Source organism: Hirundo rustica, chromosome 9 (assembly GCF_015227805.2).
Source record: "Hirundo rustica isolate bHirRus1 chromosome 9, bHirRus1.pri.v3, whole genome shotgun sequence".
NCBI lineage: Eukaryota > Metazoa > Chordata > Aves > Passeriformes > Hirundinidae > Hirundo > Hirundo rustica.
In genome coordinates, this window is record NC_053458.1 from 21,167,281 (window position 1) to 21,179,735 (window position 12,455).

The 12,455-nt window shown below is 40.2% G+C and overlaps 1 protein-coding gene across 3 annotated transcripts; it reads right to left on the reverse strand.

Annotated features, from left to right (window-relative positions):
* Nucleotides 1-208: 208 nt before the first annotated feature.
* HENMT1 (HEN methyltransferase 1) lies at nucleotides 209-10,667 on the reverse strand. 3 transcript variants are annotated; one of them, XM_040073380.2, is made up of 8 exons: nucleotides 10,606-10,667; nucleotides 9,814-10,009; nucleotides 8,527-8,661; nucleotides 6,906-7,018; nucleotides 5,023-5,157; nucleotides 4,448-4,630; nucleotides 2,685-2,862; nucleotides 209-1,150 (listed from the first exon to the last, which is right to left on the reverse strand). In XM_040073380.2, exons 3-8 carry the CDS (start codon nucleotides 8,644-8,646, stop codon nucleotides 725-727), a joined length of 1,155 nt encoding a protein of 384 aa, XP_039929314.1. In that variant the 5' UTR covers nucleotides 8,647-8,661; nucleotides 9,814-10,009; nucleotides 10,606-10,667; the 3' UTR covers nucleotides 209-724. The 3 variants fall into 3 exon arrangements, with proteins under 3 accessions (XP_039929314.1, XP_039929312.1, XP_039929313.1); XM_040073378.2 differs by lacking the exons at nucleotides 9,814-10,009; nucleotides 10,606-10,667 and adding an exon at nucleotides 9,629-9,781; XM_040073379.2 differs by lacking the exons at nucleotides 9,814-10,009; nucleotides 10,606-10,667 and adding an exon at nucleotides 9,655-9,716.
* Between the last annotated feature and the right edge of the window lie 1,788 nt (nucleotides 10,668-12,455).

Genomic DNA, 12,455 nt, shown 5'->3' on the forward strand with positions numbered 1-12,455 from the left:
TGATTTCCCTTATATTCAGGATACTGCACTCTTTTCTTGATGTTGGTGTTTGAGGGTTTTTTTTGATTGTGTTGTGGGGTTTTGTTCTTGTTACATTTTTTCTATCTATTCTATTTGGATTTTACAGTTTTGAATAACAGCTGCACATGAAAACAGAAAATTTTTCAGGCAAACCAGAACCAGGTTAACATTCACAATTACTGCAGTTCTTTAATTTTTAATTTTTTTTTTTCAAAAACAGAACAAAGATGCCAGTTCCATATTTAAATTCAGCTGGAACAACATTTGGTTTTCATCAAGGTTGAATATGTATTCATCTTGAAAAAGGCATCCATAAATTTTATAGAAACTAAGAAAAAACTTGCCCTAAACTTATGTCTGACACATTATTCAGCACAACACAGTAGATGGTAAAACAAACTATCCTTGAAACTAACAAGAGGCTACCAGAAATAATCTAGTAACGATAGCTACCATAAAGCAATAGAAAGCAAACAGAAATACTCAATTCTCTTCTTGGGAATTAATTATTTCCTTTTAGCCCCTGCTACTCTGCTTGAAACTCCTATGAGTTACTGTTACCTCTATCAGAAGCACTCACCTTCACTCAATGAGAGGTGCTGACAGATAAATACCAGTGATGAAAGGTTAGAAATGATTTTGTGGTCTAGTTAGCATACAGATCACACCATTGACAGCTTCTAAAAAAACCACTTTCATTACTTCACCTGAACTTCATGTGAGAAATCTGTGATCTAATTCTCTTCATTTCATGCTCAATATTGAACACCACAGCAGAACCATCACTGTTCAGTGTGACCTTGCCAGCAATAAGCTTGCATAACTTCTCAAAGGTACCACAAAGTCGATTCACTTTGGGAAAAGAAAAGATTGTTGTGAGAGGTATGTAAACCTCATTTCCACTGACAAATGGTTCCATGCTTTTTTCAACAACCAGTTTTTCAAGATAGTCTGAAAAACAGTCCATTGAAGATTGCAATTTGGATTTTCTCTCAGGATCATCACCGTACTCCTTCAGTTTTGACATAAAACGATGCTTAATGATTTGGGCTGTGAAAATAACTTCACTGATCACTGCATTCTGCAAGTACTTCTCATCTTTAAGACTTGGGTACACTGCTTTGAAGACCTTTACAATATACAAGAATACATAAAATGTTTATCACTATCACACGCTCAGATTTTAAAGTTTGCTGTCCAAAAAAGCTTCTAAAATGTGAATATAGTTTTTTATTCATTCCTGTTTTGCTTGTTAAACAGTTTCAGGTAACAAAAACTAGGCAATATGAGCTGGTTTTCTGCATTACAACTACACTGGTAGTTAACTGAACTTAACCAAAACCCAACAGGCTCTACCTGCAAGCTACACTTGTAGATCAAACAAGGTAAAGCCCTGCAATTCTTTACCTCTTTTCAATAATTCTCTTACTTCTCACACTGTGGGGTTCATTATGGGAACGGTTCCATGGTGATGGAGATTCTACTACTTCCGAAACTGTTGTCTGGAAACTAAGACTACAGCATGTCATTTATTGTTTTCAGAGTAAAACATTAAATATGCTCTCACAGCTGTAGGGAGTGCTAAAAATAAATTGTGGCATCAAAATCTGTGAACCTGTAGTGTGTTCTACAATGAACTACACTCCAAGGCAATTAAGGAAACTAAGTAGGCAATCTCATTCCCACCAGGTTACTAGGAAGTGCTTTATACTAACACACTACCAGTGAAGTTCCACTGTGTATAATTATTTCTTACTTTCCAATCACATCTTGAAATGCTGAATTATTCCCAAAAATTAGTTACCTAATAAAAATTAATTTGATAAGAAAGACACAACAATAACACTCTTGTTTAATCTCAAAGGATACCTGTGCCAAAACTCTCTCCAAAACGACCCTGTAACAGGAGCTAATGAAAGCAATTTCTAGTACGTGTCCATCACCTAGATGTATTTCCAAGCTTGGTGAGCATTAAAGAGCACTTAGTGATTCTGTTAATGGCAGTAGATGACAGGTGGCATTTCACATGCATAGAAATTTCAAATACAGGAATTACAGATGTTTTAATAGCTTGGAAACCATAAAAGATCAAGCCATAACACCACTTTACGTTTCAGTTCAGGTCACAAGTCATTTGAAGGTATTTAGATATTTTTACATGAAGAACTGAAATATTAGGGTATGTTCGCTGAAACAAATAATTTATCACCTTATAAAATTGAATAAAACCCCAACAGTGTATTTATTTTTGCATTGTTACTTCATGTCAACTGTGAAAAAAGTTTGATTTATACCACATGGCATTTATTAAGACACGCTTCTTTAAATTTTTTTATACATCTGAAAAATCTGTCATTGCCAACAGCCACATAATAAATAAAATTAATGACAAGAGGAAAAACAGCTGACAGAAAGGAAATATTTTATTCCAGAGATAGAAGTATCTTAAGATAAGAATTATTATCCATGTTGTTATTTAGCAAATACCCTAAAAGTTTAAGGCCTTTGTACACCTGGAAACACAAAGAATGAGACTGTCTTGTTCTGATGACCATCAGAGCTAAGACAGGACAGTAGCAGTATTTAATGGTAACAACCTCACAGGCAGTCATAGACAACTTTACTCTTTATTCATAGCTCTAAAGGAAGAAAATAATACTTACTGTTTTGTAAACTGGTTCAGTGGGTTTCTCAGACTGAACAGATTCACCAGTTTGAGGATATTTTCTCACAAACACACCTATTTGGGTACAAAACCCAATCTTCTCCATTCCTGCTGGTGGGTGCCCAACACCAGTAAATTCCACTGAGTAGTTATAGCATCTAGCAGTCTCTAGAGCCCTAGGAAAGACAAATGATTCCAATCATATGAAATATTCATCTTCCCATGTGATAAAGATCCATTCTTAAGGAGAAGCAAGACTCGAAGGCTGTGAAGACTTGAACATCATTCCTCTAACAATACTGATAAGCCTGAAGATAAGCACTGTCACATCTTGTTGAACCAGAGCTGTAAGATGCCACACCATAGTCTGAATCGTTTAGTATCAGTAATTTAGCCATCCAAACATTACTGTTTCTTCTAAAATATGTGCATAGAATGTTAATGCTCACAGTTGCTTAGTCACCAACCTGGAAGTGCGCTAAAAACTGATTTTCAAGAACAAAATTATTTCAGAAGAACCCATAAAAAACATACACACCTGTAAACCACATGACACCAGTTAATAGAGAAAGAATGGTTTGCTGTAAATATAGAAAGACTAAAATCTACCTAATCAAGATTACAACAGATTACATAACATCTAAATGAAAAGTAGCTTGCAGTACATCAGCCAGTGTGAACAAAGGGATGGGGCAGGGAACCAAAACTGCATCATTCTCCGTGGAAAGAAGAAAACTAAATTAATATCTCATGTACTTTAGAGAATAATGTAATATTTCTATTTCACAACACAAAGGCTTTCTCATGTTTACAGCTAAAAAAAGGCACACATTTCTTCAGTGGTATCATTTTTTTTAAAATTCACATCTATCTAAAAGCAAAATCTAAATCTACTTGAAGTAAGAGAAATTGTCTCTAAGGTATGCTAAGGTAGCCAATTACAGGCAGGTTGTAGTGTCATTATGTAGGGAAAAATACATGCTTCCAGCTTTGCAAAACTATTTACTCAAAAATCACTGGAAACTTTAAAGTGTATGGCAGAAACAACATCGTTTAAGGGGCAAAATTTCCAGGATAGATATACCAAGTGCTGCCTACTGAGGTATGGCATTCTTTACTGTACCATGTATTTTCTTCCACAACTGCTTGACAGTTGAATGTTATCACAGCATCCCACTTTCTCTCTGTTTAATTTTTATTACATTCCTGATATTAAGGGTGTGACAGATCTCATGTAACCCTCTGTCATGTGCACATGATTTGCACTAAATCCTTCACTGTGCCATGAGCCATTAAACTATCCTGCGTTCAACATGCCCCACTGCTGTGGTTATCTGATAAACCTGCTTTCATTCTCTTACTGAGTGCTTTGATTGCACACCATAATATAGCAAGCCCATTTCTTGGATTTTACAAAGAATTTCTATAGCAGGGTATTATGCAGAAAGATTAACTGATATATTACATTTCAACTGTGTTAATTGTCATAAAGATATATTAAAAGTAAGTAAAAGTTTTAAATCTTTTTTGCAGAGCAGTTGCAGTAAAAGCCAATTTAACCACCATCATAAAATACAAAACCCACAGATTATGCTCAACTGCTCTCAACAGCAAAGAAACCACCAAATTAGGAGGTGACACTGCACTGACAGCAAACCACATAAGGGAACCATTCTGAAAATGCACAGCCACTCATTTCTCACACTACAGGCACTCAGAGCTGCATCATATACACCCAGCATATGATGTTTGGTACCTTACCAGCTTTGAAACTGTGCTTGGCTCCACTCGAATTTGTGGTCTGGATGCCTGTATAACATCGCTCGTGGAAACAAAGGGTTAAATTCAGAATTTGGAGTGCTGATCACAACTATGCTTGGAGCCATGAAACCAAACACCACCTCAGGAAACTTCTTCAGCTCTGATTCTTCCAGGTGTTCTATTCTGAAAAGAACAAGATGTCTGTGTTTAAAAGCACACTATTATAATCTTAACAACCAGTCAAAATAACCCCAAACCTGCATCTGTAACTTGTAATTTTATACATACCTCTGCAATGTGAGCACTGACACCATGGCCCAAGTGACAGCACAGGGTTTTAGTCTGAGCAAATCTCCTCTTGCATTTTGTACATTTTCATCAATATCCTCTTCCCACCACAAGCACTACTTGAATTGCTTAGTATTAAACACAAGTTAGAAGATGCCAATTTTCTACTTTTCTAATTCTACTCTTCTGCTAGAAAGGTTTGATCAGGCCTGTTTGGGGCATGCACAACATTCCAAACTGAACTCTAATAGACTTAAAAAACCATTTTGTATTGCCCTAATACTCACAGTTCAATACATGTCACCAAGTCAAAACCAAGCATGCAAGGATCTTTATGGGCAACTGAACCATGATGCAAGGTAACAGTTAGGGATCTTTCAGATGGTTGCAAATAATCAACAGGAAGAGGAGACAATATATGCCTACAAAAGTATAAAAATATGTTACAGGAAGAACCTTAAGACAAGATAAATAGTGCATGTAAATGAACTAGCTAACACCCTGCATAGATACCTCATAAATCTCAGAAAGGTTAACTGCTTTACATGGATATAAAAAAGAATATGCAATACTAACACTTTTTGTGACTACCTACAGTAGGACAGAAAGAGCAGAAGTTAATCCAGAAACTGTCCTTTATGGTTACAAAAATTTCCATTATACTCTCAAGCCACTTGGAGAGCCACTTGTAAATTATGGTAACAGTTCAATTCCAGACACACAATAAGTCTGTTTTAGACAAGCTTTGCAGGGTTTTGGGGGGAGTTTTAGGCATGCATATTACCAATTTTTTCCAAGTAAAATACACAGAGAAACCAAAGCACATGTGCAAATTTCATTCTGAAATACAGCACTAGAGAAAACACACAATAAATATTAAATATAAAAGGTTACTTCTCTTCATTCTTGAGAAAGAGCAAGAAATCCCACATATTTATTGAAATTGTATTAATCTGCTTTCAAGACACCTACATTCATCCATCAGCCCAATGTTTCAAAGACCTCATTTTAGAGAGATTCTAAACCAAACACCCCACACTGAACTAACCTTCTTATTTTATAAACAAGAACAAGTCCCCACCAAGGTGACTAATAGTTCCATGTACATTTCAAAAAGATCAAAACTGATCTTTCTGAAGACAATAATGCCACATATAAGCATACACAGACATTCCTAACACCATGCATTAGTGCCTTTACAGTGTATTTTTCACACGTGCACACCCTGAGGGCCTCTGCATGACCCAGACCTTTGGCTACATGTTATGGGTACCTACACCAGGAGTCACCAGGCACAGATCCAATGTAACTAACAGTGACAGAGAGCTCTTCATTTGCCAAACTGCTGTTTCTGCAGTTACCCTAATTTTGGAAGCCTGTACAAGAAATGCTGCACCGTGCCACTTTTACTTGGTTTGCAGGGCAAGGTGACCAGGGGGCTACAGGAGGGGCTTCTCTGAGGGGAAGTCCATGCTGGAGCAGGCTCCTGGCAGGAAGCTCTGCAGAAAGGAGCCCAGACTGGAGCAGCTTGGCTGGCAGGACCCGTGGCCCTGGGGGCACCATGCTGGAGCAGCCTGCTCCTGAAGGACTGCACCCTGTGAAAAGGGACCCGGGCTGGGGCAGCTCACGAAGAACTGCAGCCCCTGGGAATGACCCATGCTGGAGAAGCTCATGGAAGTCTGTCTTTCCCATGGGACAGACGACATGCTGGAGCAGAGGAAGGACTTCTCTTCCTGAGGAGGAAGCAGCAGCAGAAATAACATGTAATGAACTGACTGTAATCCCCATTCCTCATCTCGCTGCAACACTGCAGGAGAGGAGCTAGAGAATAGGCAATAAAGTGAAACCCAAGAAGGAGTGAGGGGTAAGGGGAAGGTGTTTTTAAAATTTGCTTTACTTCTTATTATCCTACTCTGATTTTGATAATAAATTCAACTAATTTCCCCAAGTCAAGTCTGGTTTGCCCATGATGGTAACTGATGAGTGATCTCTCCCTGCCCTTTAACTCATGAAGATTTTGCTGTATTTTCGCTCTCTCTCTCTGTCCAGCCAAGGGAGGGGAGTGACAGAGCAGCTTCTGGTGAGCTCCTGGCCCCCAGCCTAGGCCAACCAACCCACCACACCAGTAGGTCAAGACAAACACAAACTTCAAAACAATCAAAGAGCTTACATTTTCTCTTTCATTACATTTGCACAGATATCTAGCCCAGCTAACACTTCAATGCAACTGCAGAATTTCAGCATCCAGAGAAGGCTGCAATCAGCACATCCTAAATCTGCCACCTGTAAATTAGATATTAAAAAATGTATAAACGCTGTATATTTCTATGTAATTTCAGAGACTTGCATAAAATTAAAATTCCATACTTGTCAAAATAACTTTTCAATAATAAAGCATTTCAGAATCATAACTCAAATTTATGGCTGCAAGCAAGCAGAATAGATGCAAATTTGAAAATTATTAAAAAAAAAAAGTATATGAAGCTCCTGAAAGATTTAAAAAAAATATTTAACCTTTTGTTACTACAGCTGTAAACAAGTACATGTAGGACATCCTACTGACTCTGGAGAATGCCTTCCACATAGGTAACAGTAAGGTGTGATTTTAAGTATAAAAGCTGCAGCAATTTTCACATTCACCACTGCTTTTCACCAGGCTGTTCTACCTCCAAAACGCTGAGAACAGGCTCACCAGCAGGCAAGTTAGCAGCAAAGAATCTGCATAAAACAAGTTTAGGGCTCGATCTAATGTTTAAGTGAGGAACTCTGGGAATATTCAGACCATGGAGTCAAATAATAGAAATTCTTTCCTGTAAGCTAAAGAGATAGTTGAGTATGTAAACCAACCCCCACTGTTCTTTTCAGGCTCAGTCAAGGTTGAAGCACACTGCTGCTCTCCATGTGAAAATCCTGAGTTGTTTCTCTGCAGTTTATCTACCATCTGTGTTAACAGCAAGTTCAACCCCCCCCCACCCCTTCTGCATCCTAATCAGAAAATTCAAGCCTTTAAAGACAGATGTAACATGGGTGAATATGTTCTATTTGAAAGCAGATTACAGTGCCACTGCATCATAGACTGGATTAGATTTTTATTAGCTACTAGAAGTATGATCCCGTAAGTAATGCAGGTGCATCAGTTTCTTGCGTGCCCCCTAAAATATTAACATCTGTTCAAGGGTTAAACACTGCATACTTGAGAAAATCTTTTGAGGAAGGAAGTGGGGAGGACATATTGGGTGAGAGCAATCACTACAGAACATTACTTAAATTATTTAACTTTTCACAGTGAGTAGTGAAACAAAAGTTCTGGTATATTGGGAAGACACAGGTGACAACGTAGGTGGAGGGCCACAAGACCTTAAGAAAGTGGAGATGAGTTAGCCTCACATAATCCAACTTCTCGTCTGAAAATATCTACGCAAATGGTGAGGTAAACCTGGCATGCTACACAGAACTAACAGCTCTGGAAAGCAAAACCCAACTAGGAGGAAAGCAGCTTGAACCAAATTCTGCAGCATTAAATTAAAAAAGAATGCCCACTCTCAAAAACAGTCAAAGGCATGTCTCTTGTTTAAATATTCTCCTCTTCCCATCAAGTAAAAATAATTTTATGTACCCCTGAAAGACAACATATCACAAGGTATCTGCTAAGGCCATTCAGTTTTAACACCTCCTCCACTAGTGTTGTTTGATAATTAGGTTAACAGATTATTTACGCATTTTGTCTTCCTCAGATACCTAGTGTCAACTTCCTTTCGAGTTTCCAACCTAAAGAGACAAAACATACCCACCTTCTTAGGTTTATATTTCTCCACTAAATCTTTAACGAATTGGTGGCGTTGTTTGTACAAAGGAGGTTGAAATTTAATAATTTGCGTAAACTCTTCTTGAGAGTTCTTATCCATATCCATAGTATTCTGGCAATGCTAAAATAAAAAGATAGCTCTTATTTTCTGAAGCACTTCATAACATATCCAATCACAAAGTTTGCTGTTTTCAGTGGTGTTTGAGTCCCAATTAAGCAGGGGTAGACCTGATCTGAGTTCTATTCAAAGAATGACAAAAATATTTGGATTAGCATGATTAAGCTGTTCTCTCCACATGTAATTATGTTAATAACCTTATGTAAACAACTACAAACACACATATAAATCTAAAAAAGCAAATTTCATACTCTGTCACTATCCAACCAGCACACCTGGACAGAGACCACAACCAAACCTGGCCCAAGCCTGCACACAACTTCACTGCTCCGCGAGGTCTTTTACACACAAATAGAAATACGTGTTTGTGTATACATTGGCACAAAAGCCGGCTCGGTGCTCAGGGCAGTCCCTCGCCGCCTCAGGAGCTCGGCGGGCCTGCTGGGCTCCCCTCAGCCGCGCCCGCATGAGGGGCCACCCGCGGCACGCACCGCCAGACCCGCCCCGGCCACCGAGCCCCGACAGCCGCTGCCTCCCGAGGCCCGACAGCCGCTGCCTCCCGAGCCCCGACGGCCACCGCCTCCCGAGGCCCGACAGCCGCTGCCTCCCGAGCCCCGACGGCCACCGCCTCCCGAGCCCCGACAGCCGCTGCCTCCCGAGGCCCGACAGCCACCGCCTCCCGGCCCCCGACAGCCACCGCCTCCCGAGCCCCGACAGCCGCTGCCTCCCGAGGCCCGACAGCCACGGCCTCCCGAGCCCCGACAGCCACCGCCTCCCGGCCCCCGACAGCCGCTGCCTCCCGAGCCCCGACGGCCACCGCCTCCCGAGCCCCGACGGCCACCGCCTCCCGAGCCCCGACGGCCACGGCCTCCCGAGCCCCGACGGCCACGGCCTCCCGAGCCCCGACGGCCACGGCCTCCCGGCCCCCGACAGCCGCTGCCTCCCCGCCCAGCCCCTCCCTGCTCCTTGCCGGGCTCCCCGCTCTTCCCGCTCCACCTTCTCTCCCTCGGCGAGCTCCCGCCCGGCACAAGCGGCCGCTCCCGGGGAGGTGCGGCAGCTCCGACGGACAGCCCTCAGCGCGGGGGATGTTCCCTGCGGCACCTCTGCGCGGGACGATAAACCGGCACCAGGGGATAAACCGGTCCGAGGGCCCACCTGTTGTACTGATCCGTGCCAGCTTCCCTCAGTGTGATTAAAAGGTGACTGGCGGCGGCGAGCGGTGTCCCTGCTTTATTGCACTAAGCCCCAAAGAATCTCGACGCTCCTCATGCAAGCCCCTTGCGGGGCTGCTGTGTCTAGTGCCGCGTTTGCTGTGCCGCAGAGGGGAAACGCCATAGGCAGTGAACTAGCCCTGTGTGGGTGAGTGAGATAGAGAGCACAAACATCCAAAATCCATGTATTTTGCAGGGTTTCATTAAGCCTTTTCCACAGTGGAGCAAATTTGTCTCTCAGTGAGCAGGCAGCTGCGTAGCTGCACGGTGAAAGTAGAAAGGAAAGTGCAGCGTTATATGTCCCATTTCTTCTGTTAACAGCATGTAAAGCGTTTGCTAATCACAGGGCAGGGCTATTATTAATAAAGGTAGTGTATTGTGTAGGCCTGGGACCTAGAAGGAGGCAGGACTCTGGTGGCAGCGAGGATAAAGATCTGTTAGATGAGTTAGATCATAATTCAGTGCCCTTTAAGATTTCAGAATATACTAGAAATGCATATGCCAACTCTTGGCTAACATTTTAAGTTTTGTGGCCTAGGCAAAGCACACAGTTACTCTTTTTGGCTCTTGAGTAATTGTTTAACCCTGAACTATCACTTAGTACCTATGTCTCAACTAGATAATTCTATAAACCCTGCACAGTGTTTTTTGTTTGTTTGTTTGGTGTTTTTGTGGTTTTTTTTTTTTTTTTTTTAACCTCAGAGAGAAAGTTTATTAATAGAAGTCTTTCACTTACCGGCTTACAATGCTATGGATTCTGGTATCCTGTGAAATTCTGCTTACAGGTCACTATAATGGATTCTTTAGAACAAAAAAATAGTACTGAGAAGAACAGTAATAAGGTTTATAGTAAAATTCAATTCATAACACATTGTAAATTCACACAATATCCTCCTAAAAGGTCATAAGAATTCACCTCAAAATGTGCCACTGTAAGTGAAACCTTCAGAATTATCAGGTGTTATAATTCTCCACTATGAACAATATAATCCCAGAGATATCCTTTCTGATTGTTCCATACTGGGTGACGACATTGGATTGGAGATCCAGTCTTTGGAAGATTGGCAACATGAAAGAGATGGGGAGCACTATTTGCAGTTTGGAGTTGGAAAATCTGCTTCGACTCCAGGGTGTCTGATCTACTTGCCGAAAAAAGTATTGAAAAATTCTTCTGATTTTCCCCCATTAAATAAAATAAAGGCATTTTTTACTATTTTCTCACTGAAAAAAAAAAAAAATCTTTGATTTAGTCTAGTTGTGGTCAAAATTTTTGGTTTGTTTTTCCCTTATGCAGTGGTACATCTACTAAACAGTGTCAAGGCATCATAGAATAATTTATGTTGGAAGGGACCTTTAGAGGTTACCTAGTGCAGCCCCTACTTAAAGGAGGCCCAAGTCAATGAAGCTACTTGGCAATTTCAGTTCCAAGGTAATTTTCACATTATAATCTATAATTTCAAACTGAATACTCAAATTGTGTTAGCTCAATAGGCCACATATCAAGCAGGAATTTTTAGAGAAGCCTGTTACTTTTGCACTCTACACAGAGCAAGAAATGATATGACTATATTGGAATAAAAGCATCTCACAATACAAAGTCGTGAATCGAGAAATCCTAAACTGCTGACATTTATTTCCTCCAGTAACCAGAATGAGAAAGACAACTGTGTGAAATTCCAGTACTATCCCCATAAAGCTGCAGTGCACATAATTAAATCTGATAGCAAAAGAAACTTAATGCAGCAGTGCTATCAGGAGACACTAGTCCATATTGATATTTGACAGGAATATACATACAGCAGGACTGCTTAATCTGTAATTCAAGAGCTAACAACCAGTCCTCTCAGCCTAAATTTAGAGGATGTTTAGTGACTGGAGTACTAGTCTTTTTCTCCTCTGCTTCAATTAATATATTTGACCCTTTTTAAAAAATTAAGAATTCATCTGTGTGAATGAGAAGTGAAGCTGCCGTTCCACACAAATCACATTCTTCTTACTCTTTTATAATTATACGTAGTTTCTTGTCATTTGCGAGTGAAAATCACCTCATTTTGAGGTTCTTTGGTTTGGTTTTTGGTTTGTTTTTGGTTTTGGCTGTATTCTCTAAAAACCAACTATGATGCCTAAGGGAGGAAAATCTAATCTGGAGGAAATGGATTTATAGGTTGCAGCTATGTTAGGTTTCAGCATCACCACCAAAGAGTGAAAGAAGCATAAAAACATGATCTTATAGAGAGTAAAAAATACTGAGGTTTGGAACATATTTGGCTAAATATTCCAACAGGAAAAGGTAAATGCATGGAAACAGAGTTGGGCAATATAAACTATAACAGAAGTATGGGCTGTATTGAAGTGGTTACACAATAAAAATTAAGGCAGTGCTCCAAACAACAATAACAAAACCACTCATACTCAAAGAAAAGTTACTACTCTAGCTAACTGCATCCAGAACAAGAGCGTTGTTATAAAGACACTTTCTTGGAATTAGTTTTTGTGATTAGTTCTCTGATTTGATATGAGATTGTTAAATTGGTATTTACTGCAACAATATGGTAGAGCCATGCAAGTAATCATGAAGATTTTGTG

Excerpts from the sequence above, each read along its gene's own strand:
- HENMT1 (XM_040073380.2), bottom strand. The coding sequence starts at position 8,646 with ATGGATATGGATAAGAACTCTCAAGAAGAGTTTACGCAAATTATTAAA. Across the intron at positions 5,158-6,905 it reads AATGTAATGAAAGAGAAAAT|GCATATATTGTCTCCTCTTC; the intron begins GTAAGCTCTTTG and ends ATACTTTTGTAG. Across the intron at positions 4,631-5,022 it reads TTGGTGACATGTATTGAACT|AATAGAACACCTGGAAGAAT; the intron begins GTGAGTATTAGG and ends TGTTCTTTTCAG.